Source organism: Grampus griseus, assembly GCF_964374135.1.
Source record: "Grampus griseus genome assembly, chromosome: 18".
NCBI classification, from domain to species: Eukaryota; Metazoa; Chordata; class Mammalia; order Artiodactyla; family Delphinidae; genus Grampus; species Grampus griseus.
In genome coordinates this window covers 41,845,635-41,872,400 of record NC_139012.1, presented here as the reverse complement: position 1 = coordinate 41,872,400, position 26,766 = coordinate 41,845,635, and the positions used below count along the sequence as shown (strand labels likewise).

The following is a 26,766-nucleotide window of genomic DNA, read 5'->3' as shown; positions in this document are numbered from 1 at the left end:
GCATAGAGTTGCTTGTAGTAATCTCTCATGATCTTTTGTATTTCTGCAGTGTCAGTTGTTACTTCTCCTTTTTCATTTCTAATTCTATTGATTTGAGTCTTCTCCCTCTTTTTCTTGATGAGTCTGGCTAATGGTTTATCTATTTTGTTTATCTTCTCAAAGAACCAGCTTTTAGTTTATTGATCTTTGCTATTGTTTCCTTCATTTTTTTTCATTTATTTCTGATCTGATTTTTATTATTTCTTTCCTTCTGCTAACTTTGGGGTTCTTTTGTTCTTCTTTCTCTAATTGCTTTCGGTGCAATGTTAGGTTGTTTATTTGAGATGTTTCCTGTTTCTTAAGGTGGGATTGTATTGCTATAAACTTCCCTCTTAGAACTGCTTTTGGTGCATCCCACACGTTTTGGGTCATCGTGTCTCCATTGTCATTTATTTCAAGGTATTTTTTTTAATTTCCTCTTTGATTTCTTCAGTGACCACTTCGTTATTAAGTAGTGTACTGTTTAGCCTCCATATGTCTGTATTTTTTACAGATCTTTTCCTGTAATTGATATCTAGTCTCATAGCATTGTGGTCGGAAAAGATACTTGATAAAATTTCCATTTTGTTAAATTTACCAAGGCTTGATTTGTGACCCAAGATATGATCTATCCTGGAGAATGTTCCATGAGCACTTGAGAAAAATGTGTATTCTGTTGTTTTTGGATGGAATGTCCTATAAATATCAATTAAGTCCATCTTGTTTAATGTATCATTTAAAGCTTGTGTTTCCTTATTTATTTTCATTTTGGATGATCTATCCATTGTTGAAAGTGGGGTGTTAAAGTCCCCTACTATGAATGTGTTACTGTTGATTTCCCCTTTTATGGCTGCTAGTATTTGCCTTATGTATTTAGGTGCTCCTATGTTGGGTGCATAAATATTTACAATTGTTATATATTCTTCTTGGATTGATCCCTTGATCACTATGTAGTGTCCTTCTTTGTCTCTTCTAATAGTCTTTATGTTAAAGTCTATTTTGTCTGATATGAGAATTGCTATTCCAGCTTTCTTTTGGTCTCCATTTGCATGGAATATCTTTTTCCATCCCCTTACTTTCAGTTTGTACGTGTCTCTACGTCTGAAGTGGGTCTCTTGTAGACAGCATATATATGGGTCTTGGTTTTTGTATCCATTCAGCCAATCTGTGTTTTTTGGTGGGAGCATTTAGTCCATTCACATTTAAGGTAATTATCTATATGTATGTTCCTATTCCCATTTTCTAAATTGTTTCATGTTCTTATTGTGGGTCTTTTCCTTCTCTTGTGTTTCTTGCCTAGAGAAGTTCCTTTAGCATTTCTTGTAAAGCTGGTTTGGTGGTGCTGAACTCTCTCAGCTTTTGCTTGTCTGTAAAGGTTTTAATTTCTCCATCAAATCTGAATGAGATCCTTGCTGGGTAGAGTAATCTTGGTTGCAGGTTTTTCTCCTTCATCACCTTAAATATGTCCTGCCACTGCCTTCTGGCTTGCAGAGTTTCTGCTGAAAGATCAGCTGTTAACCTTATGGGGATTCCCTTGTGTGTTATTTGTTGTTTTTCCCTTGCTGCTTTTAATATGCTTTCTTTGTATTTAATTTTTGACATTTTGATTAATATGTGTCTTGCCATATTTCTCCTTGGATTTATCCTGTATGGGACTGTCTGTGTTTCCTGGACTTGATTAACTATTTCCTTTCCCATATTAAGGAAGTTTTCAACTATAATCTCTTCAAATATTTTCTCAGTCCCTTTCTTTTTCTCTTCTTCTTCTGGAACCCCTATAATTCGAATGTTGATGCATTTAATGTTGTCCCAGAGGTCTCTGAGACTGTCCTCAGTTCTTTTCATTCTTTTTTCTTTATACTACTCTGCAGTAGTTATTTCCACTATTTTATCTTCCAGATCACTTCTCCATTCTTCTGCCTCAGTTATTCTGCTATTGATCCCATCTAGAGTATTTTTCATTTCATTTATTGTGTTGTTCATCATTGTTTGTTTCATTTATAGTTCTTCTAGGTCCTTGTTAAATGTTTCTTGCATTTTGTCTATTCTATTTCCAAGATTTTGGATCATCTTTACTATCATTATTCTCAAATCTTTTTCAGGTAGGCTGCCTATTTCCTCTTCATTTGTTAGGTCTGGTGGGTTTCTGTCTTGCTCCTTCATCTGCTGTGTGTTTTTCTGTCTTCTCATTTTTCTTATCTTACTGAGTTTGGGGTCTCCTTTTTGCAGGCTGCAGGTTCATAGTTCTCGTTGTTTTTAGTGTCTGTCCGAAGTGGCTAAGGTTGGTTCTGTGGGTTGTGTAGGCTTCCTGGTGGAGGGGACCAGTGCCTGTATTATGGTGGATGAGGCTGGATCTTGTCTTTCTGCTGGGCAGGTCCACGTCTGGTGGTGTATTTTGGGGTGGCTGTGGACTTATTATGATTTTACGCAGCCTCTCTGCTAAGGGGTGGTGTTGTGTTCCTGTTCTGCTAGTTGTTTGGTATAGGGTGTCCAGCACTGTAGCTTGCTGGTCGTTGAGTGAAGCTGGGTGCTGGTGTTGAGATGGAGATCTATGGGAGATTTTCACCATTTGATATTATGTGGAGCTGGGAGGTCTCTTGTTGACCAGTGTCCTGAAGTTGGCTCTCCCACCTCAGAGTCACAGCACTGACTCCTGGCTGCAGCACCAAGAGCCTTTCATCCACGCGGCTCAGAATCCTCAATTTGGGATGATTCATTGTCTATTCATATATTCCACAGATGCAGGGTACATCAAGTTGATTGTGGAGCTTTAATCCGCTGCTTCTGAGGCTGCTGGGAGAGATTTCCCTTTCTCTTTGTTCTCACAGCTCCCAGGGGCTCAGCTTTGGATTTGGCCCCGCCTCTGCGTGTAGGTCCCCGGAGGGCGTCTGTTTTTCGCTCAGACAGGACGGAGTTAAAGGAGCAGCTGCTTCGGGGACTCTGGCTCACTCTCGCCTGGGGGAGGGAAGGGCATGGAGTGCGGGGCGAGCCTGCAGCGGCAGAGGCCGGCGTGATGTTGCACTATCCTGAGGCTCACCGTGTGTTCTCCCAGGGAAGTTGTCCCTGGATCCCAGGACCCTGGCAGTGGCGGGCTGCACAGGCTCACTGGAAGGGAGGTGTGGATAGTGACATGTGCTCACACACAGGCTTCTTGGTGGCGGCAGCAGCAGCCTTAGCGTCTCTTGCCGTCTCTGGGGTCCAAGCTTTTAGCCGAGGCTCACGCCCTTCTCTGGAGCTCCTTTAAGCAGCACTCTTAATCCCCTCTCCTCATGCACCAGGAAACAAAGAGGGAAGAAAAAAGTCTCTTGCCTCTTCAGCAGCTCCAGACATTTTCCTGGACTCCCTCCCGGCTAGGCGTGGTGCACTAACCCCTTCAGGCTGTGTTCACGCCGCCAGTCCTCTCCCTGTGCTCTGACGGAAGCCCGAGCCTCAGCTCCCAGCCCCACCCACCCCGGCGGGTGAGCTGACAAGCCTCTCGGGCTGGCGAGTGCCGGTCAGCACCGATCCTCTGTGCGGGAATCTCCCCGCTTTGCCTTCCGCACCCCTGTTGCTGTGCTCTCCTCCACGGCTCCAAAGCTTCCCCTCTCCGCCACCCACAGTCTCCGCCTGCAAAGGGGCTTCCTAGTGTGTGGAAACCTTTCCTCCTTCATGGCTCCCTCACACTGGTGCAGGCCCCGTCCTTATTCTTTTGTCTCTGTCTTTCCTTTTTTCTTTTGCCCTACCCAGGTACATGGGGAGTTTCTTGCCTTTTGGAAGGTCTGAGGTCTTCTGCCAGGGTTCAGTAGGTGTTCTGTAGGAGTTGTTCCACGTGTAGATGTATTTCTGGTGTATCTGTGGGGAGGAAGGTGGTCTCCGCGTCTTACTCTTCCGCCATCTTCCCCTCGTCCCCCCGTAAAACTTTTATTGCTTTTGCTACTGCTGTTGTTTTTCTCTTGATATTTTGTTTATGAAGTACTTCATTAGGAATTTGTGTCAAAAATGAAAGAGCTAATATTCCTGATTATGAGCCAAATTTGTGTAGGTATTTCTGTAGCTAGTGAATGACAATTTCCCAGGAACTATGACAAGTGTTTAAGGGAGAGGAGCATTATACACATAATAAAATGAGACTATTAAATGGAAAATATCAGATAGACTTTAAAGTATAAAATAAATGTATTTACAGTGATCACCATTGAATATGATTGTTGTTAGTGTGCTCTAGATCTCTTAAGTTTGATTTAGATATGAATCATGCAATATTAAATCTGTTTTAGCAAATCCATCTTAGCCATAATTCATTATATAGTTATTCATATCAAATTTGGAAAATGGAAATTTTTTTTTTGAATTTTATTTTATTTACTTTTTTATACAGCGGATACTTATTTGTTATCTATTTTATACATATTAGTGTATATTTAGTGGGTGAAATCTCAAGACTTTTACAATAAAGCTTCTTTCTATTTTCAGCTGCAACTCCCTCTGAAATAGAAACTTGTTGGGAAGAATTCATAGTAATTAAATTGTTTTTCCCTTAAGAATTTGTTTCCTTAAAGTTTGGGCTATTAATAATGTCAGATATCAAAATACTGTTTATAGTGTTATTTTTCTTTCTTTTTTGCTCTGATTCATAGATTTGTAATCCCCAGAGGTTATTTACCTCATAACACTAAAAAAATTTAAAAAGTGATGAAATAACAGTGGATTAAACTTTTCCTTGGATGCCATTCACTGTTCTATAGACAGAGGCTGCTCCAGAATTAGACATCGGAGAGGCATAGGGGTGAAATCTTGTTTAGATAGAGGAACTTACCCTAGTGTGAGTTATATTGCAAATGCATTCATTTTGCTTATTCACTACCTTAGGGAGGTAAAGAAGGAATGATGATAAAAGCTCACCTTTGACACCCACTGTATATAAAGTGCCATTCCATTATTTGGTTGTCCTCTCTTATATTAAGTCCAGTACTATAACTTCTCATCATTGGGTCTAACCATTAAATTCCATTCACTAATAACCTCTGTCCCTATCCTCATAGCATATCTCACATGATCCATGGTTAAAGCACTATTGAACTACTTGCAGCTCATAGGCAAGTCCTGAGAATTCATGTCTTCTAGACTTTGCATATGATGTCTGTTCTCTCCTGACTACTGTGCTTGCCATGATTGCCTCATTGGCCCATCTTTCAAGAGTCTGCTCACAGGAATCTCACAGTTCTCTCTTCTGTCCCTTAGCAACTTATGTATATCACAGTGGTTTTTGTGTTTCCAATTATGGCTTCACTGCTAGTGTGAGACTATCGCAGATATGAAATGCCATACCTTTGTGAGACACTAAAATCCTGATACATAACCTGCACTCAGCAAATATCTGACGATCAAACAAATGAACAAACAGAATAGAATATGTGAATGAATAAGCAAATGAATGACTCCCTTAAGGGAGTTACGGCAGAGTAGCAATAGCCCAAGTCTTGTCACTTAGGAGTGATTTTACTGGGCAAATCTTTGCACAGAGGGTTTTGAATATATCTGAACCTCTGCTTTCCCCATCTGTTAAGGTAAGATTATATTTTCTACCTCTCTCTGCAGAGATTTCTTGTGGATGATACACAAAATCTTATATGTAAAAGTATAAAGTATTATGCAAATAAAGGATTTTTTTCAGTTTCAGATGTATTATGATATATCCATGAAAAAAAAAATCACCAGTATCACCTAATACACAGAAGATTAAATAAGGAAAAGGATGAACAAATGCTAAGGAGCAAGAGATCAGATTGAAAGGGGAGTGAGGCCAAAATTCCTTATAGTATCCTGAGGCCAGAAAAGAAATGAAAACCCTAATCCAGGGATTCTAAACTCTGGTTTCACATTAGAATTAGCTGGATATTTCAAAAGTATTTTTGCCTGAGCCCTAATTTATCTGGTGTGAGGTAGGGCTCAGTCATTGACACTTTTTAAAGCTCCCTGGGTGATTCTAATACACAGGCAGAATGAGAGCCACTGCTGGACCACAGGAATTGATGAAAAGTTTCTAGGGAGAAAAACTGCATCATACATGAGATGTTTTAAAAAGATTAATCAGCATGAATAGATATGAGGAGAAGCTAGGGATAGGAATTGAGAGACTAAAATGTCACAGATGAAAATAACTGTTTTAAGGCCTAAACTTTTTTTTTTTTTGAAAGCTAAGGAAGCTGCTCTGGAGAGATATCAAAGATATGCCTTCATAATTAACAGCGAAGTTGTTCAGACAAACTCAGGCACATTCCAAGAATTAATACTGGCAGAGCAGCATTTTACAAACTACATCTAAGTCACTCAGGTTGCAAACAGAGGCTAAATGCAATCATTTATTTCATTACCCACGAAGAGTTCCTAGAAGAGGCAGGTTTTGAACAGGCTTGAAATAATATTGTTTGTAGAGAGGACAGGCATATATTTTTTTTGATGCTGAAAGGTTTCTAATATGGGTTTGCGTTTCAGAGTCATGCTTTCCTAGTCTGCCATATTGCTATGGCTTTTAAACAAACAAAGAAAAATAAATGAGATAATTAAAAATTGACATTGTTGGAATGTAATGAAAGGTATTCTGAAATTATTTTTAGAATATTTTCCATTTTTCTGTGTTTAAAATTAAAAAAAGTTTTAAAAAATGTAATGTGACTATTTTAAAATACACATAAATATATAAAATGGTGGTTTTGAGATGAAAATATACTGACCTCAATTATGCCAAACTCTAAAACTCACTTGCTTTTTAATTTTTATTTATTTATTTATTTTTGCGGTACGCGGGCCTCTTCCGTTGCGGAGCACAGGTTCCAGACACGCAGGCTCAGTGGCCATGGCTCATGGGCCCAGCCACTCCGCGGCATGTGGGATCCCCCCCGGACCGGGGCACGAACTCGCGTCCCGTGCATCGGCAGGTGGACTCCCAACCACTGCGTCACCAGGGAAGCCCCTCACTTGCTTTTTAAAATGTATTTAATAGTAATTTTCTAACAGATTGTTCTCTGGTATGGGGAACGTAAAATTTCATTAGTGCACCAAAAATGTGGAATTCTAGTTTGAAAAATATTATCTTCCCTTCTTACATCATAAAAACTTGTGCAGACTCTGTGGTCTTATAAGAGAGGAAAGGTTATATACCAATGATGAACCCCTTTGGGAGGCACTACAATATCTTTTATTAAAGTAGAAACCTGAGACACCCCAATGTGATATTTAATAAATGACCAAGCAGCCTTGAATCTAATAAGAGATTTAGGAAAGAAGGAAGCAAGGATGAAAGAAAGTGAATAATATCTTGTTTTCACATAAAACAACTCTTGTGAGGAATATGGAAAACAATCATTTTAATATTTTCATGGAGAAAGGCCAAGCCATAATTTAATATCTTATGTTTTACAGTTCACATCCATTTCTAGATGAATTATTTTAGTTAACCTGTATTTAAAAATATTTTGTATTTGGTACAGAAAAAAGTGAAGTAATATTTTAAGACCTTAAACTTTTAATTTTTCAGTTTTATCTACTTAAAATGTGTCATTTATAAGGGGCATGCATATGGTAGATAAGGTATGGGGCATGGTCCCAGAGAGCTGGGTAATAGCCCAACTTTGGGAAAAATATATTTTTATGCCTCGTTTTCCTCATCTGTAACTGGGGATAATAATAATATCTATTATTATTTTTTATACTATATACCATTTTTTAATTTTTTTGGTAAAGGCTCAATATGAATACATGTACCTGAGGGAGACCCCTGTTAGTTCACAGGGACCTCCTTTATTAGTTGCTTAGCAAATAACCATGTCTCTCAATAGACATTCTTAATGTGTAGTAGTTTATCACAATTATTTGGTAATCTCTTTCAGTGTAACTCACACAGCAAAAGTGACAATATTCCTGTCACTCCTCAGAAATGTCCCAGCTCTGTGGGTTTCCACATTCAGGAGAATGAAGAAAGCCATTATGAGGTATGCCATAACTCTATAGAGACCATGTTGGTACTGAGCAATTTGCATTTTCCTAGTGGTTTTAAATACTCTAAGTTAACTATTATAAATATTTTCTTTGATGACCCCTTTTATGGTTGTATTTTTACACTAGTACCTTTTTTAAAACAACTTTAAATAAACGATATTAGAACAAAAAGGAAGCAATCTTTTTTTTCCTTTTTTAGTAATGGTCGAAATATGAAATATAGTGTTCTTGTCATTGAATGCAAAGTGTTGATTTTTACCAATTTTTTGGAGAAAGCAATGAGCAACTTTATTTTTAAATGTTCTTAATTCATTTTTATTAGTTGAGCTAAAAATGCCCACATCAATTTGTTGAAAGATTGATTTGCTTCATCCGCTATACTCAAGGAAGACAAAGAACACAATGCTGCTTAATAACAGGTTAAATTGGAGTTTTCATTAATCTTTTCTTTTTTACTACTTTTTCTCAGCTTGATCCTTTAGTGTCCTGTATGTTTTAATTTAAAATAAAAATCATCATTTTCCTTTTTTCTTAATGGGTTCATCCACTGTATAAGATCCATATTTTTTATTTATTTATTTTTTTTGGAGGGAGAGCTATTCCAGTACCAATTATTCTAATATGGCTGGATGTAGGAATATGTTATTTTTCATTTAAAAAGAAATTGTGATTTAAAACACATAACATGAAATTTACTATTTTAATCATTTTAAGTGTAGAGTTTAATAATGCTAAGTATGTTCACATTGTGCAGTAAAAGATCCATATTGTTAATGAATTGTGTTTCAATAATTGACTCTAGTATTAATACACACATATTTGTCTCACCTATTGTCCACTGTCACAACATAGATTGTAAAAAGATGATGGATAGATAGAATATGTATATGGGTATATATGTATGTGTGTGTGCTGGTGTGCTCATGTGTTTTCCATTTTCTCTATTTTCTCATTGAAGCTAGGTTCCCCCCCATTTCCTTAAAGGTACTGAAAATGTTTTGATTATTATTAATAATTATTAATTATTAACAGTAAAGTGTTTTTGCCAACTAAAGGAATCTATCCTTTTCAAAGTTCCGGGTGTAATGTAGGTCAGAGAAACTACTTTGATTAATAGAAGTTTGATTGAGTAGGCAACTTCTTTTTTTGGACATACCATTAACTGAGGTGGAAAAAGGATAAAGTGACATTTGAGGCAGCTTATCCCCTAATTTTTCCTCCATGTATTTTCTTCTTATTTTTCTTTTTCTTTGTGTAGAGCTATTTAGAAACATCCTTCTATAGTCTTCTTCCTGCTTTGCTTTTATTTTCTTTATCTTTCTTTCTCCAAAATCTTAATCACTTGACAGTTGAGAGAAGAACTGTAATTTTTAACCCTTTGTTCATCATCACTATGTATGTGTCAAGTGTCTAGAACACAGGAGTGTGTGCCATTACTCACCCTTATTCCATTCAATAATAATGCAACCCTTATTCTATGGCAGAAATAAATGTTTCATTCATAAACACTCATGTAAACCTTTAAAAAGCCCATCCAGAATTACCTGAAAACCATTGAAATCCAAGTTGATTTCAAATTCCTAAGAATTATACTCATTTATATAACATTTTCATGTCTGTATCTTTTGAGTAAACAATCCATACTCCTCCCCAGAGACCTCTTGAATTACCCAAGAGGGTAGAATATGAAAATTGTTAACTGAAGATTTTCTTATTTTTTCTAAGGAATTTAAATGAGCTGTAATTAAAATAATTTTCTATGAACCAGATATTTTTCTTCCCTAGATATTTTATAAGTCTCAAAGCATAGGAACACAGTGTGTACAGAGTTTATTAGACTAAAGTTCTAGGGAATATTGACAAGAAAAAATGATACTAAGTGTTACAATGTCAATTTATATTATGACTCCAATCATCAAAGAATAGTGAAAGTAAATCTGCTGTGCTATGTTCATAAACAAAGGAAAGAAAGAAAATACTTCATAAAACTTTTATCTCACGAATTTTCATTTAACCATCATATATACTCCAGGCCAATTGTAGTCTGAGTGGTTTCAAAGTAAGTTATCTCTTAGGTCCTATATCTCTCTAGTGGTCTATGATACCATAAAATATAATGATTTAGAAAATGGACACTTTTGTAGCATGTCCTCTGTGCCAGATGTGTTTCAAGCTCCTTATGTGTGCATTGCTTTTGATAATAATATGCCTAATTTCTTAAGTACACATTTTTTTTAAATGCAGAACGACTATCTCTGATTTTTTAAACGTTTTTATTGGAGTATAATTGCTTTAATATGGTGTGTTAATTTCTGCTTTATAACAAAGTGAATCAGTTATACATATATACCCATATCTCTTCCCTCTTGCATCTCCCTCCCTCTCACCCTCCACATGCAACCCTTCTAGCTGGTCACAAAGCACCGAGCTGATCTCCCTGTGCTATGTGACTGCTTCCCACTAGCTGTCTATTTTACATTTGGGAGTGTTTATATGTCCATATATACGCTACCACTCTCTCACTTTGTCCCAGTTTACCTTTCCCCCTCCCCTTGTCCTCAAGTCCATTCTCTAGTAGGTCTGCGTCTTACTCCAATCTTGCCCCTAGGTTCTTCATGACCATTTTTTTTTTTTAGATTCTATATATATATGTGTGTTAGCATACAGTATTTGTTTTTCTCTTTCTGACTTACTTCACAATGTATGAAAGACTCTAGGTCCATCCACAACACTACAAATAATTCAATTTCATTTCCTGTTATGGCTGAGTAATATTCCATTGAATATATGTGCCACAACTTCTTTATCCATTCATCTGTCACTGGACACTTAGGTTGCTTCTATGTCCTGGCTATTGCAAATAGAGCTGCAATGAACATTGGGGTACATGACTCTTTTTGAATTATAGTTTTCTCAGGATATATGCCCAGGAGTGAGATTGCTGGGTCGTATGGTAGTTCTATTTTTAGTTTTTTAAGGAAACTCCATACTGTTCTCCATAGTGGCTGTATCAGTTTACATCCTCACCAACAGTGCAAGAGTGTAAACTTTCTCCACACCCTCTCCAACATTTATTGTTTGTAGATTTTTTGATGATGGCCATTCAGACAGGAGTGAGATGATATCACATGGTAGTTTTGATGTGCATTTCTCTAATGATTAGTGATGTTGAGCATCCTTTCATGTGTTTGTTGGCAATCTGTATATCTTCTCTGGAGAAGTGTCTATTTAGATCTTCTGCCCATTTTTGGATTGGGTTGTTTTTTTTGTTTTGTTTTGTTTTTATTTTGAGCTGCATGAGCTGCTTGTAAATTTTGGAGATTAATCCTTTTTCACTTGCTTCATTTGCAAATATTTTCTCCCAATCTGAGAGTTGTCTTTTCATCTTGTTTATGGTTTCCTTTGCTGTGTAAAAGCTTTGAAGTTTCATTAGGTCCCATTTTTTTATTTTTGTTTTTATTTCCATTTCTCTAAGAGATGGGTCAAAAAGGATCTTGCTGTGATTCATGTCATAGAGTGTTCTGCCTATGATTTCCTCTAAGAATTTCATAGTGTATGGCCTTACATTGAGGTCTTTAAACCATTTTGAGGTTATTTTTGTGTATGGTGTTAGGGAGTGTTCTAATTTCATTCTTTTAAATGTAGCTGTCCAGGTTTCCCAGCACCACTTATTGAAGTGGCTGTCTTTTCTCCATTGTATATTCTTGCCTCCTTTATCAAAGATAAGGTGACCATAGGTGCATGGGTTTATCTCTGGGCTTTCTATCATCTTCCATTGATCTAACTTTCTGTTTTTGTGCCAGAACCATACAGTCTTGATTACTGTATATTTGTAGTATAGTCTGAAGTCAGGAAGCCTGATTCCTACAGCTCCGTTTTTCCTTCTCAAGATTGCTTTGGATATTCGGGGTCATTTGTGCTTCCAAACAAATTGTGAAATTTTTTGTTCTAGCTCTGTAAAAAATACCAGTGTTAGTTTGATAGGGATTGCATTGAATGTGTACATTGCTTTGGGTAGTATAGTAATTTTCACAATGTTCATTCTTCCAATCCAAGAACATGGTATATCTCTCCATCTATTTGTATCAGCTTTAATTTCTTTCATCAGTGTCTTATAATTTTCTGCTTATTGGTCTTTTGTCTCCTTAGGTAGGTTTATTTCTAGGTATTTAATTCTTTTTGTTGCAATGGTAAATGGGAGTGTCTTCTTAATTTCACTTTCAGACTTTTCATCATTAGTGTATAAGAATACAAGAGACTTCTGTTGATTTCATATCCTGTTACTTTACCAAATGCATTGATTAGCTCTGTAGTTTTCTGGTAGCATCTTTAGGATTCTCTATGTATAGTATCATGTCATCTGCAAACAGTGACAACTTTACTTCTTCTTTTCCGATTTGGTTTCCTTTTATTTCTTTTTCTTTCTGATTGCTGTGGCTAAAACTTCCAAAACTATGTTGAATAATAGTGGTGAGAGGGACATCCTTGTCTTGTTCCTGATCTTAGTGGAAATGGTTTCAGTTTTTCAGCATTGAGGACAATGCTGGCTGTGGGTTTGTCATATATGGCCTTTATTATGTTGAGGTAAGTTCCCTCTATGCCTCCTTTCTGGAGGGTTTTTATCATAAATGGGTGTTGAATTTTGTCGAAAGCTTTCTCTGCATATATTGAGATGATCATATGGCTTTTCTCCTTCATTTTGTTAATATGGTGTATCACATTGATTGATTTGCATGTACTGAAAATCCTTGCATTCCTGGGATAAACTCCACTTGATCATGGTGTATGATCCTGTTAATGTGCTGTTGGATTCTGTTTGCTAGTATTTTCTTGAGGATTTTTGCATCTATGTTCATCAGTGACATTGGTCTGTAGTTTTCCTTTTTTGTGATATGTTTGTCTGGTTTTGGTATCAGGGTGATGTTAGCCTCATAGAATGAGTTTGGGAGTGTTCCCCTCTCTGCTATATTTTGGAAGAGTTTGAGAAGGATAGGTATTAGCTCTTCTCTAAATGTTTGATCGAATTCAGATGACTGAATTCACAGATGACTTCACAGATGACTGTGAAGTCATCTGGTCCTGGTCTTTTGTTTGTTGGAAGATATTTAATCACAGTTTCAATTTCAGTGCTTGTGATCAGTCTGTTCATATTATCTATTTCTTCCTGGTTCAGTCTGAGAAAGTTGTGCATTTCTAAGAATTTGTCCATTTCTTCCAGGTTGTCCATTTTATTGGCATATAGTTGCTTGTAGTAATCTCTCATGATCCTTTGTATTTCTGCAGTGTCAGTTGTTATTTCTCCTTTCTTGTTTCTAATTCTATTGATTTGAGTCTTCTCCCTCTTTTTCTTGATGAGTCTGGCTAATGGTTTATCAATTTTCTTTATCTTCTCAAAGAACCAGCTTTTAGTTTTATTGATCTTTGCTATTTTTTCCGTCATTTCTTTTTCATTTATTTCTGATCTGATCTTATGATTTCTTTCCTTCTGCTAAACTTGGGGTTTTTTGTTCTTCTTTCTCTAATTGCTTTAGGTGTAAGGTTAAGTTGTTTATTTGAGATGTTTCTTATTCCTTAAGGTAGGATTGTATTGCTAAAAACTTCTCTCTTAGAACTGGTTTTGCTGCACCCCATAGGTTTTGTGTCTTTGTGTTTTCATTGTCATGTGTTCCTAGGTATTTTTTTATTTCCTCTTAGATTCCTTCAGTTATCTCTTGGTTATCATGTAGTGTATTGTTTAGCCTCCATGTGTTTGTATTTTTTAGAGATTTTTTCCTGTAATTGATATCTAGTCTTATAGCATTTGGTCAGAAAAGATACTTAATATGATTTCAATTTTCTTAAATTTACCAAGGCTTGACTTGTGACCCAAGAGATGATCTATCCTGAAGAATGTTCCATAAGCACTTGAGAAGAAAGTGTATTCTGTTGTTTTTGGGTGGAATGTCCTATAAATATCAATTAAGTCCATCTTGTTTAATGTATCATTTAAAGCTTGTTTACTTTTTTATTTTCATTTTGGATGATCTGTCCATTGGTGAAAGTGGGGTGTTAAAGTCCCCCACTATGATTGTGTTACTGTTGATTTCCCCTTTTATGACTGTTAGTATTTGCCTTATATATTGTGGTGTTCCTATGTTGGGTGCATAAATATTTACAAGTGTTATATCTTCTTCTTGGACTGATCCTTTGATCATTATGTAGTATCCTTTTTGTCTCTTGTAATAGTCTTTGTTTTAAACACTATTTTGTCTGATATGAGAATTGATACTCCAGCTTTCTTTTGATTTCCATTTGCATAGAATATCTTTTTCCATCCCCTCACTTTCTGTCTGTATGTGTCCCTAGGACTGAAGTGGATCTCTTGTAGACAGCATATATGCAGGTCTTGTTTTTCTATCCATTCAGCCAGTCTATGTCTTTTGGTTGGAGCATTTAATCCATTTACATTTAAGGTAATTATTAATATGCATGTTCCTATTATCATTTTCTTAATTATTTTGGGTTTGTATTGTAGGTCTTTTCCTTCTCTTGTGTTTCCTACCTAGAGAAGTTCCTTTAGCATTTGTTGTAAAGCTGGTTTGGTTGTGCTGAATTCTTAGCTTTTGCTTGTCTGTAAAGGTTTTAATTTCTCCATCAAATCTGAATGAGATCCTTGCTGGATAGAGTAATCTTGGTTGTAGGTTTTCCCCTTTCATCAGTTTAAGTATGTCCTGCCACTCCCTTCTGGATTGCTGTTTCTGCTGAAAGATCAGCTGTTAACCTTATGGGGGTTCAATTGTATGTTATTTTTCCCTTGATGCTTTTCATACTTTTTCTTTGTATTTAATTTTTGATAGTTTGATTAATATGTGTCTTTGCATGTTTCTCCTTGGTTTTGTCCTCTATTGGACTCTCTGTGCTTCCTAGAGTTGATTAACTATTTCCTTTCCAATGTTAGGGAAGTTTTCAACTATAATCTCTTCAAATATTTTCTCAGTCCCTTTCTTTTTCTCTTCTTCTTCTGGGACCCCTATAATTCGAATGTTGGTGGATTTAATATTGTCCCAGAAATCTCTGAGACAGTCCTCAATTCTTTTCATTCTTTTTTCTTTATACTGCTCTGAAGTAGTTATTTCCATTATTTAATATTCCAGGTCACTTATCTGTTCTTCTGCCTCATTTATTCTGAGATTGACCCCTTCTAGAGAATTTTTAATTTCATTTATTGTGTTGTTCATGATTGCTCTTTAGTTCTTCTAGGTCCTTGTTAAACGTTTCTTGCATTTTGTCTATTCTATTTCCAAGATTTTGGGTCATCTTTACTATCATTATTCTGAATTCTTCTTCAGGTAGACTTCCTGTTTCCTCTTCATTTGTTAGGTCTAGTGCATTTTTGCCTTGGTCCTTCATCTGCTGTGTGTTTCTTTATCTTGTCATTTTGCTTAACTTGCTGTGTTTTGGGTCTCCTTTTCGCAGGCTGCAGGTTCGTAGTTCCTGTTGTTTTTGGTGTCTGTCCCCAGTGGCTAAGGTTGGTTCAGTGGGTGGTGTAGGCTTCCTGGTAGAGGGGACGAGTTCCTGAGTTTTTGTTGATGAGGCTGGATCTTGTCTTTCTCATGGGCAGGTCCATGTCTGGTGGTGTTTTGTGGTGTCTGTGACCTTATTATGATTTTAGGCTGCCTCTCTCCTAATGAGTGGGGCTGTGTTTCTCTCTTGCTAGTTGTTTGGCATAGGGTGTCCAGCACTGTAGCTTGCTGGTTGTTGAGTGGAGCTGCGTCTTGGCATTGAGATGGGGATCTCTGGGAGATTTTTGCCATTTGATATTACGTGGAGCTGAGATGTCTCTTGTGGACCAATGTCTTGAACTTGGCTCTTCCAGCTCAGAAGCACTGCCCTGATGCCTGACTGGAGCCCCAAGACCCTGTCATCCACACGGCTCAGAATTAAAGTGAGAAAAAAAGGAAGAAAGAAAGGAAAAGATAAATTAAATAAAAGTTATTAAAATAGAAAACAAAAAATAATTATTAAAAAAAAATTAAGTGATTAAAAAAAGAAAAAGAGAGAAAGAACAACCAAACCAAAAAACAAATCCACCAATGATAACAAGCACTGAAAACTATACTAAAAAAAGAAAAAACATAAAAAATGGCCAGACAGAACCTTAGGACAAATGGTAAAAGCAAAGCTCTACAGACAAAATCACACACAGACACATACACGTACACACTCACAGAAAGAGAAAAAGGGAAAAAAAAATTATATATATCCTTGCTCCCAAAGTCCACTTCCTCAATTTGGGGTGATTCATTGTCTAGTCAGGTATTCCACAGATGCAGGGTACATCAAGTTGACTGTGGAGATTTAATCTGCTGCTCCTGAGGCTGCTGGGAGAGATTTTCCTTTCTCTTCTTTCTTTGTACAACTCCTGTGATTCAGCTTTAGATTTGGCCCTGTCTCTGTGGGTAGGTCACCTGAGGGCGTCTGTTCTTTGCTCAGACAGGACAGGGTGAAAGGAGAAGCTGCTTCAGGGGCTCTGGCTCACTCAGGCTGGGGGGAGGGAGGGGTATGGAGTGCGGGGCAAGCCTGAGGTGGTAGAGGCTGATGTGATGTTACACCAGCCTGAGGAGCACCGTGTGTTCTTCTGGGCAAGTTGTCCCTGGATCACAGGACCCTGGCAGTGGCGGGCTTCACAGGCTCCCAGGAGGGGAGGTGTGGATAGTGACCTGTGCTTGCACACAGGCTTCCTGGTGGCTGCAGCTGCAGCCTTAGAGTCTCATGCCCATTTCTGGGGTCCACTTTGATAACCACGACTTGCACCCATCTCTGGAGCTCCTTTAAGCAGCACTCTTAATCCCCTCTCCTCATGCACCAGGAAACAAAGAGGCAAGAAAAAGTCTCTTGGCTCTTTGGTACTTCCAAACCTTTTCCTGGACTCCGTCCTGGCTAGCTATGGTGCACTAGCCCCCTTCAGGCTGTCTTCACACAGCCAACCCCAGTCCTCTCCCTGGGGTCCGACTGAAGCCGGAGCCTCAGCTCCCAGCCCCCACCTGTCCTGGTGTGTGAGCAGACAAGCATCTCGGGCTGGTGAGTGCTGGTCGGCACCGATCCTCTGTGAGGGAATCTCTCAGCTTTGCCCTCTGCACCCCTGTTGCTGTGCTCTACCCTGTGGCTCCAAAGCTTCCCCCCTCCACCACCTGCAGTCTTCGCCCGCAAAGGGCCTTTCTAGTGTGTGGAAACCTTTCCTCCTTCACAGCTCCCTCCCACTGGTGCAGGTCCCATCCTTATTCTTTTGTCCCTATTTTTTTCTTTTTTCTTTTGCCCTACGCAAGTACGTGGGGAGTTTCTTGCCTTTTGGGGAGTCTGAAGTCTTCTGCCAGCATTCAGTAAGGTGTTCTGTAGGAGTTGTTCCACATGTAGATGTATTTCTGATGTATTTGTGGGGAGAAAGGTGATCTTCACGTCTTACTCTTCCACCATCTTGAAGCTCCTCCTCTGATCTTTCTTATAAAATAAAACTTGAAGATAGAACTGATGCCAGCTTTGGAGTTCTATAAAGCATTCTCAGAGACAGGATTTCTGTATAAATGCTTAATATCTGTAGACCAATAACTAGGGAATCGGTTTAGTAAGCAGTTCCCTAGAAGTTATTAATCTAATATTAATCTTTCTTGAGAATTTATAACTAAAGGCAATTATGATCTAAAAGTTGGTGTCTGTAATATGCTGTTATTTTTTTCTTCATATTGAATAATAGACTAAACTTGGTAAACATATGTATATTCTTAATTTTCAATTTTCTCACAATTTATACTTCCCCTCTTTAATCACCTTACTTCGTAAAAAAGAGCACGTTTGTTCTATCATAAAAATAATTATATAAAATTATTCTGTTTTTCAAGTAGAAAGTAACATTTTATGTCAATTATTATTTATTAATTGAATTAAGTTATTAAATCTGTACTATGACATTAGATACAAAATAAAACAAAGACTGATATGACTAGCAAGAGTTTAATCACACTTAAACTATCACTCAACTTATCACTCTTAATTTAGATATAATAATTACTGCTTACTTATAGATAAATGTTAATATCATCTATTGGGCAATTTTTGCCCAAACACTAGTCTAAGCACTTTATGTGTATTACAAAATTTCATCTAATCTATTACTGGGTATAAAATGTGCTACAATTTCATGTACCACTATGGAAAAATGGCTGTTAATTAAACTCTAATAAATGTTTATTTATGATTTCTTTAATTTGTGTCCTGCTTTAAGATATGAGGAAATATAGGAAATTTTCATATTACAATTATTAAAATATAGCTCATTTAATTCTAATGACAACCCCATTAGCTAGGTACTATTATTATTATTCCCATTTTACAGATGTGAAAACTGAGACACACAGAGGTTATGTAATTCTTCTCAAATTCACAAAGATAGTAGTTACTGAAGATAGAGTAAACCACAGCACGTGGTTTCAGAAATCTCAGTGTAACTATTCTGTGATAATGTCTAATAAAAAAAAAAAATCACCAGCTATTTGACTGTTAGGGACCATCGAGATTATATATTCATGTTACTGAAGCATAATTTGAAGACTAAAAAGACGGAGTAGCTTGCCCTGGGTCATAGAGCTAGCTACAGATAAGCACTAGAATTAGATCCACGTTCTCTGATCCTAGAGTGATCTAATAACTACCCTCAAGCTACATACACTTCTTTCAAGCAAGTGTCAAAGAAAATAGTTCCTAAATTAGATTTCAAATTACGTGTGGAATTTAAACTAATTGTCATGTTTAAGTTTTATCTTCCTGGCAGGCCTTCTGTCATTGGATACACAGAACATCATAATGGTTAAAATAGAGGCAAAGAAAAAATAAGTGCACCTTGTTTTCATACCATAAATGCATATTATCCTTACTAAGCATCTTTGATCTATAAATTTTATTGTCATTTCCCTTTACTATATTCAATTCCCTTTACCCATGAAACTGCATAAAATATAAGCAGAGAGAGCTCTCAGTGTCTATACTCTGCAATCTGTAGGAAAAGTCTCAGTTATTGGAATTCACACAAGACTGCACCTCAGTATGAGTAGCTGTTCCCTGTCACTGTTTTTGATGCTTGAGCTGAAGTATTTTTACAAAATGGTCTAGTGTTTAGTGTATGAATTTTTGAGATAAGACTTTTCCTTTGTAGCAATGAAATCTGAAAATCAATGTCAGATGGAAATCTTAGCTCTAAGAGTTAGGGAAATGGTGAGTTTTAAAACATGTGAATTTTAACTGCCAGACTTTGGAATGTGGCAGTTATTACAAGTGTGAAATTCATGGGTGCAGATGGTTGATTAAGATATCCCAGGATGGGCTTCCCTGGTGGAGCAGTGGTTGAAAGTCTGCCTGCTGATGCAGGGGACACGGGTTTGTGCCCCGGTCCGGGAAGATCCCACATGCCTCGGAGTGGCTGGGCCCATGGGCTATGGACGCTGAGCCTGCACGGCCAGAGCCTGTGCTCAGCAACGGGAGAGGCCACAGCAGTGAGAGGCCCGCGTACCTCAAAACAAAACAAAACAAAACAAAAAAGATATCCCAAGATGGACCACTGCTATAAATCGACCAAAATTGGGAAAACCATCTTGATAAAGGAAATGTTTCTGACCTTTTACATAAATTTATAAGGCAAGTTTTGCTGGATTCAGAAGTTCATCGAAGTTAAATTATCATTTGTTTCACGAAAATTACAGAGTGTCATTTGATGGACATATTTAATAGAATAAAAACATGTCAAATGGAGAGTGAGAGGAGTGACCGTGTGGTAAGGGAAGAGAATTAAAATGTATTAAACGATTACTGCATGTCTTACATTTCATATTCATAACCTTAGAAAAGTTGTCCTTCAGGTAAGTGTAATCTCCCTCCCCATTAAAGATGAAGTTATGGGTGCACCTTGATCTTGGGTTACCAAACCAAAGGCACACCGAGAGCTGGGAATACAGTGAGCTCAGTGTTTGTAATACGTCTTAGAAATTAACAATACCAAGTGGAGTAAGAGGAAAATGTTAACATTATCAGCTACTTTCAAATAAAAAAGGAGAGATGTAAAGCCAGGCACGTTTGCAATTGTCTTACTTGGTCTTGGTCTTTTCTTCTCTTTTCTTCTTTCCTTTCCTTTTTTTTCTCTTTTCTTTTTTGTACTTATCACATATTAACCTTACTTAACTAACTTAAATTAATATTCTGGATCTAGTTAAACAGGATTTAATATATGAATATTATACTAAATAATTGCATTTTCATGTTGATGGTGTATTACATATTCATGCTACCCAAGCAAATTTAGCTTTAAAAAAATAACTGTCTTTAGTACTTAGAATAGGTATTACAGTTGATATTAGTTTTTTTTTTTAATTTTTAAAAAAAACTTTATTGGAGCATAATTGTTTTACAATGTTGTGTTAGTTTCTTCTGTACAACAAACTGAATCAGCTATATGTATACATATATCCCCTATCCCCTCCCTCTTGAGCTTCCCTCCCACCCTCCCTATCCCATCTCTCTATGTCATCACAAAGCATCGTACTGATCTCCCTGGCAGCAGCTTCTCACTAGCCATCCATTTTACATTTGGTGGTGTATATATGTCAGTGTTACTTCATCCCAGCTTCCCCTTCCCCCCTGTGTCCTCAAGTCATTTCTCTACCTGTGGGTTTTTATTCCTGCCCCACCACTAGGTTCATCAGTACCTTTTTGTTAGATTACATATATGTGTGTTGGCATATGGTATTTGTTTTTCTCTTTCTGACTTACTTCACTCTGTATGACAGACTCTAGTTCCATCCACATCATTACAGATAACTCAATTTCATTCCTTTTTATGGCTTAGTAATATTCCATTGTATATAAGTGTTACTTCTTTATCCATTCATCTATTGATGGACATTTAGGTTGCTTCCATATCCTGGCTATTGTAAATAGTGCTGCAATAAACATTGCAGTACATGTATCTTTTTGAATTATGGTTTTCTCAGGGTATGTGCCCAGTAGTGGGATTGCTGGATCATATGGTAATTCTATTTTTAGTTTTTTAAGGAATCTCTATGCTGTTTTCCATGGTGGCTGTATCAATTTACATTCCCACCAACAGGGCAAGGGGGGGGGGTCCCTTTTCTAGATTTTTTAATGATGGTTATTCTGACTAGTGGGAGGTGATAACTCATTGTGGTTTTGATTTGCATTTCACTAATGATTAGATGATTAGTGATGTTGAGCAACTCTTCATTTGTTTGTTAGCAATCTGTATATCTTCTCTGGAGAAATGTCTGTTTAGGTGTTCCACTCATTTTTGGTTTGGGTTGTTTATTTTTTGATATTGAGCTACATGAGCTGCTTATATATTTGGGAGATTAATTCTTTGTCAGTTGCTTCCTTTGTAAATGTTTTCTCCCATCCTGAGTGTTGTCTTTCATCTTGTTTATGGTTCCTTTGCTGTGCAAAAGCTTTTAAGATTCATTAAGTCCCATTTGTTTATTTTTGTTTTTATTTCCATTTATCTAAGCTACGTGTCAAAAAGGATCTCACTGTAATTTATGTCATAGAGTGTTCTGCTTATGTTTTCCTCTATGAGTTTTATAGTGTCTGGCCTTACATTTAGATCTTTAATACATTTTGAGCTTATTTTTGTGTATGGTGTTAGGGAGTGTTCTAATTTCGTTCATTTACATGTAGCTGTCCAGCTTTCCCAGCACCACTATTGAAGAGGCTGTCTTTTCTCCACTGTATATTCTTGCCTCCATTGTCAAAGTTAAGGTGACCATATGTGCATGCACTTACCTCTGGGATTTCTATCCTGTTCCATTGATCTATAGTATTGTTTTTGTGCCCATACCATACTGTCTTGATTAATGTAGCTTTGTAGCATTGTCTGAAGTGAGGGCACCTGATTCCTCCAGCTCCGTTTTTCTTTCTCAGGATTGCTTTAGTTATTCAGAGTCTTTTGTGTTTCCTTACAAATTGTGTAATTTTTTGTTCTAGTTCTGTGAAAAAATGCCATTGGTAGTTTGATAGAGATTGCACTGAATCTGTAGATTGCTTTGGGTAGTACAGTCATTTTCCAAGAATATGGTATATCTCTCCATCTGTTTGTATCATCTTTGATTTCTTTCATCAGTGTCTTATAGTTTTCTGCATACAGGTCTTTTGCCTCTTTAATTAGGTTTATTCCTAGGTATTTTATTCTTTTTGTTGTGATGGTAAATGGGAGTATTTCCTTAATTTCTCTTTCTGATTGTTCATTGTTAGAGTATAGCAATGCAAGAAATTTCTATGCATTAATTTCATATCCTGATACTTTACCAAATTCATTGATTAGCTCTAGTAGTTTTCTGGTAGCATCTTTAGGATTTTCTATGTATAGCATCATGTCATCTGCAAACAGTGACAGTTTTACTTCTTCCTTTCCTATTTGAATTCCTTTTATTTCTTTTTCTTCTCTGATTGCCATGGCTAAAATTTCCAAAACCGTACTGAGTAATAGTGGTGAGAGTGGGCACCCTTGTCTTGTTCGTGATCTTAGAGGAAATGCTTTCAGTTTTTTCACCATTGAGAATGATGTTGGCAGTGGGTTTGCCATACATGGCTTTTATTTTGTTGAAGTAGATTCCCTCTATGCCCACTTTCTTTAGGGTTTTTGTCATAAATTTGTGTTGAATTTTGTTAAAAGCTTTTTGCATTATTGAGATTTTCATATGGTTTTTATCCTTCAATTTGTTAGTATGGTGTATCACATTGATGGATTTGAGTATATTGAAGAATCCTTACATTTCCAGGATAAACCCCACTTCATCATGGTGTATGATCCTTTTAATGTGCTGCTGGATTCTGTTTGCTAGTATTTTGTTGAGGATTTTTGCATCTATGTTTATCAGTGTTATTGGCCTGTAATTTTCTTTTTTTGTGACATCTTTGTCTGGTTTTGTTATGAGGGTGTTGGTGGCCTTGTAGAATGATTTTGGGAGTGTTCCTTTGTCTGTTATATTTTGGAAGAGTTTGGGGATAGGTGATAGCTCTTCTCTAAATGTTTGATAGAATTTGCCTGTGAAGACATCTTGTCCTGGGCTTTTGTTTTTTGGAAGATTTTTAATCACAGTTTCAATTTCAGTGTTTGTGATTGGTCTGTTCATATTTTCTATTTCTTTTCTATTGGTTCAGTCTTGGAAGGTTGGAATTTTCTAAGAATTTGTCCATTTTGTCGTTCATAGTAATCTCTCATGATCCTTTGTATTTCTGCAGTGTCACTTGTTACTTCTCCTTTTTAATTTCTTTTTTTTTGAAGTTTTGAATTTTATTTTATTTATTTTTTTAATGCAGAAGGTTCTTATTAGTTATCCAATTTATACATATTAGTGTATATATTATCAATCCCAATCTCCCAATCCTTTTTCATTTCTAATTCTGTTGATTTGAGGTTTCTCCCTTTTTTTCTTGATGAGTCTGGGTAATGGTTTATCAATTTTGTTTATCTTCTCAAAAAAACCTGTTTTTAGTTTTACTGATCTTTGCTGTTGTTTCCTTCATTTTTTTTTTTTTTAATTTCTGATCTGTTTATGATTTCTTTCTTTCTGCTAACTTTGGGAGTTTTTTTGTTCTTCTTTCTCTAAATCTTTAGGTGTAAGGTTAGGTGGTTTATTTGAGACTTTTCTTGTTTCTTGAGGTAGTATTGTATTGCTATAAACTTCCCTCTTAGAACTGGTTTTGCTGCATCACATAGATTTTGGGTCATCGTGTTTTCATTGTCATTTGTTTCTAAGTATTTTTTGATTCCCTCTTCGATTTCTTCAGTGATCTCTTGGTTATTTACTGGTGTATTGTTTAGCCTCCATGTGTTTGTATTTTTTACAGTTTTCATCCTGTAATTGATATCTAGTCTCATAGCATTGTGGTCAGAAAAGATGCTTGATACAATTTCAATTTTCTTAAATTTACCGAGGCTTGATTTCTGACCCAAGATGTGAGCTATTTTGGAGAATGTTCTGTGTGCACTTGAGAAGAAGGTGTATTATGTTGTTTTTGGTTCGAATGTCCTATAAATATCAATTAAGTCTAACTGGTCTAATGTGTCATTTAAAGCTTCTGTTTATTTTCTGTTTGGATGATCTGTCCATTGGTGTAAGTGGGGTGTTAAAGTCCCCTACTACTATTGTGTTACTGTCAATTTCTCCTTTTATGGCTGTTAACATTTGCCTTCTGTATTGAGGTGTTCCTATATTGGGTGCATAGATATTTACAACTGTTATATCTTCTTCTTGGATTGATGCCTTGATCATTATGTAGTGTCCTTTATTGTCTCTTGTAATAGTCTTTATTTTAAAGTCTATTTTGCCTGATATGAGTATTGCTACTCCAGCTTTCTTTTGATTTCCATTTGCATGGAATACCTTTTACATCTCATCACTTTCAGTCTACATGTGTCCCTAGCTCTGAGATGGGTCTCTTGTAGACAGCATATATATGGGTTTTCTTTTTGTATCTATTCAACTAGTCTGTGTCTTGGCTGGACCTTTTAATCCATTTACATTCAAGGTTATTACTGATCTGTATGTTCCTATTACCATTTTATTAATTGTGTTGGGTTTGTTTTTGTAGGTCTTTTCCTTCTCTTGTGTTTCCTGCCTAGAGAAGTTCCTTTAGCATTTGTTGTAAGTCTGGTTTGGTGGTGCTGAATTCTCTTAACTTTTGCTTGTCTTTAAAGCTTTTGATTTCACCTTCGAATCTGAATGAGATTCTTGCTGGGTAGAGTAATCTTGGTTGTAGGTTTTTTTCCTTTCATCACTTTAATTATATCTTGCCACTCCCTTCTGGCTTGTAGAGTTTCTTCTGAAAGATTAACTGTTAACCTTATAGGGAGTCCCTTTTATGTTATTTGTTGCTTTTCCCTTGATACTTGTAATATTTTTTTCTTTGTGTTTATTTTTTTAATTTTTATTAATATGTGTCTCAGTGTGTTTTTCCTTGGGTTTATCCTGTGTGGAACTCTCTGCGCTTCCTGGATTTGATTGACTATTTCCTTTCCCATGTCGGGGAAGTTTTCAACTATAATCTCTTCAAATATTTTCTCAGACCCTTTCTTTCTTCTTTTTCTGGGTTGCCTATAATCTGATTGTTGGTGTGCTTAATGTTGTTCCAGAGGTTTCTGACACAGTCCTCCATTCTTTTCATTCTTTTTTTCTTTATTCTGCTCTGCTGCAGTTATTTCCACCATTCAAGCTCACTTATCTGTTCTTCTACCTCAAATATTCTGCTATTGAGTCCTTCTACAGTATTTTTAATTTCACTTATTGTGTTGTTCATTACTGTTTTTTGCTCTTTAGTTCTTCTAGGTCCTTGTTAAACGTTTCTTGTATTTTCTCCATTCTTTTTCCAAGATTTTTGATCTTATTTACTATCATTATTCTCAATTATTTTTCAGGTAGTTTGCCTATTTCCTCTTCATTTATTTGGTCTTCTGGGTTTTTATCTTGCTCCTTTGCTTGAAAGATATTTCTCTATCTTCTCACTTTGTCTAATTTACAGTATTTGTGGTCTCCTTTCCCCAGGCTTCAGGGTCGTAGTTCCTCTTGCTTCTGTCTCTGCCCCCAGTGGTGAGGTTGATCCAGTGGGTAGGCTTTCTGATGGGAGTGTCTAGTGCCTTCATTCTGGTGGGTGGAGATGAGTCTTTTCCCTCCACAGGCAGTGCCATGTCAGGTTGTGTGTTTGGGCGTGTCTGTGAGCTTAGTATGACTTTAGGTATTCTGTGTTCTGATGGGTGGATTTATGTTCCTGTCTTTTTATTGTTTGGTGTGACACGTCCAGCACTGGAAGCTTCTGGCAGTTGGGTGGAGCCATGTCTTGGATTCAGATAGAGACCTCTGTGTGAGCTCTTGTTGATTAATCTTCCCTGGGGCTGGGAATTCTCTAGTGTTCCAGCGTCCTGGACTCAATTCTTCCACCCCAGAGCCTCAGGCCCAACTTCTGGTTGAGCAACGACGACCCCTCAAGTTTCTTGTCCCAGCAATAGAGGGGATTAAGAAAAAGAAAAAGGCTAACAAAACCCCAGACAGATGGTAAAGGGTAAAATCAAACAAACAAAAACAGAAACAGAAGACATGCACAAACACAAAAGAAACAAAAACAGAACCAAATAAATGAAAAAGCAAGAGAACAACCAGAAAAACAAAAGAACCCAAGAACAAAATCAAACAATTAAAAGGAAAACTGACAAAAACACAAAACCAAAAAACAAAACCAAAGCAGAGTGCCAGCTGAAGAATGAAGCAAAGAAACAAAACGAACCAACAAAAAGGATTAAAAAAAAAGAAAAGAAAAAGAGTAAGGGGGAAAGAAAACAGAACAACAGAAAAGCAATGTAGAAATATAAAAAAAAAAAAATAGAAAATATATTAAAGAAAAAAAAGACAAACAGAACCCCAGAGAAATGGTAAAAACAAAATCCAACAAACAAAAACAGAAACAAGGAAACACACACACGTAAAAGAAACAAAAACAGAAAGTAAGAGAACAACCAGAGAAATAGAAGAACTCAAAAACAAAATCAAATAGTTAGGATTAAAACTAAAAAAAAACAACCTAAAAACAAAGCCAAAGCAGTGTGCCATTTGAAGAATAAAGCAAAGAAACAGAACAAACTGATAAAATTGATTTAAGAAAAATAATAATAAAATAATGTAAAAAGAGGAAAAACACGGGACAACAGAACAGCAAAGTAGAAATGGAAATATAAAAATAATTTAA

General features: G+C 36.6%; 1 protein-coding gene across 4 annotated transcripts in view; it reads left to right on the top strand.

Annotated features, from left to right (window-relative positions):
- Positions 1-26,766, top strand: part of PCDH9 (protocadherin 9) — a gene marked incomplete at both ends in the record, with an annotated part of 973,878 nt that overhangs the window by 352,732 nt on the left and 594,380 nt on the right. For 2 of the 4 annotated variants that reach the window (XM_082675743.1, XM_082675741.1), the window contains one exon: positions 7,887-7,988. The exons of the other annotated variants lie outside the window; for them this stretch is intronic. In XM_082675743.1, the coding sequence (XP_082531869.1) occupies positions 7,887-7,988 (102 nt within the window). The remainder of the gene's footprint in view (positions 1-7,886; positions 7,989-26,766) is intronic. 4 annotated transcript variants of the gene reach the window in all.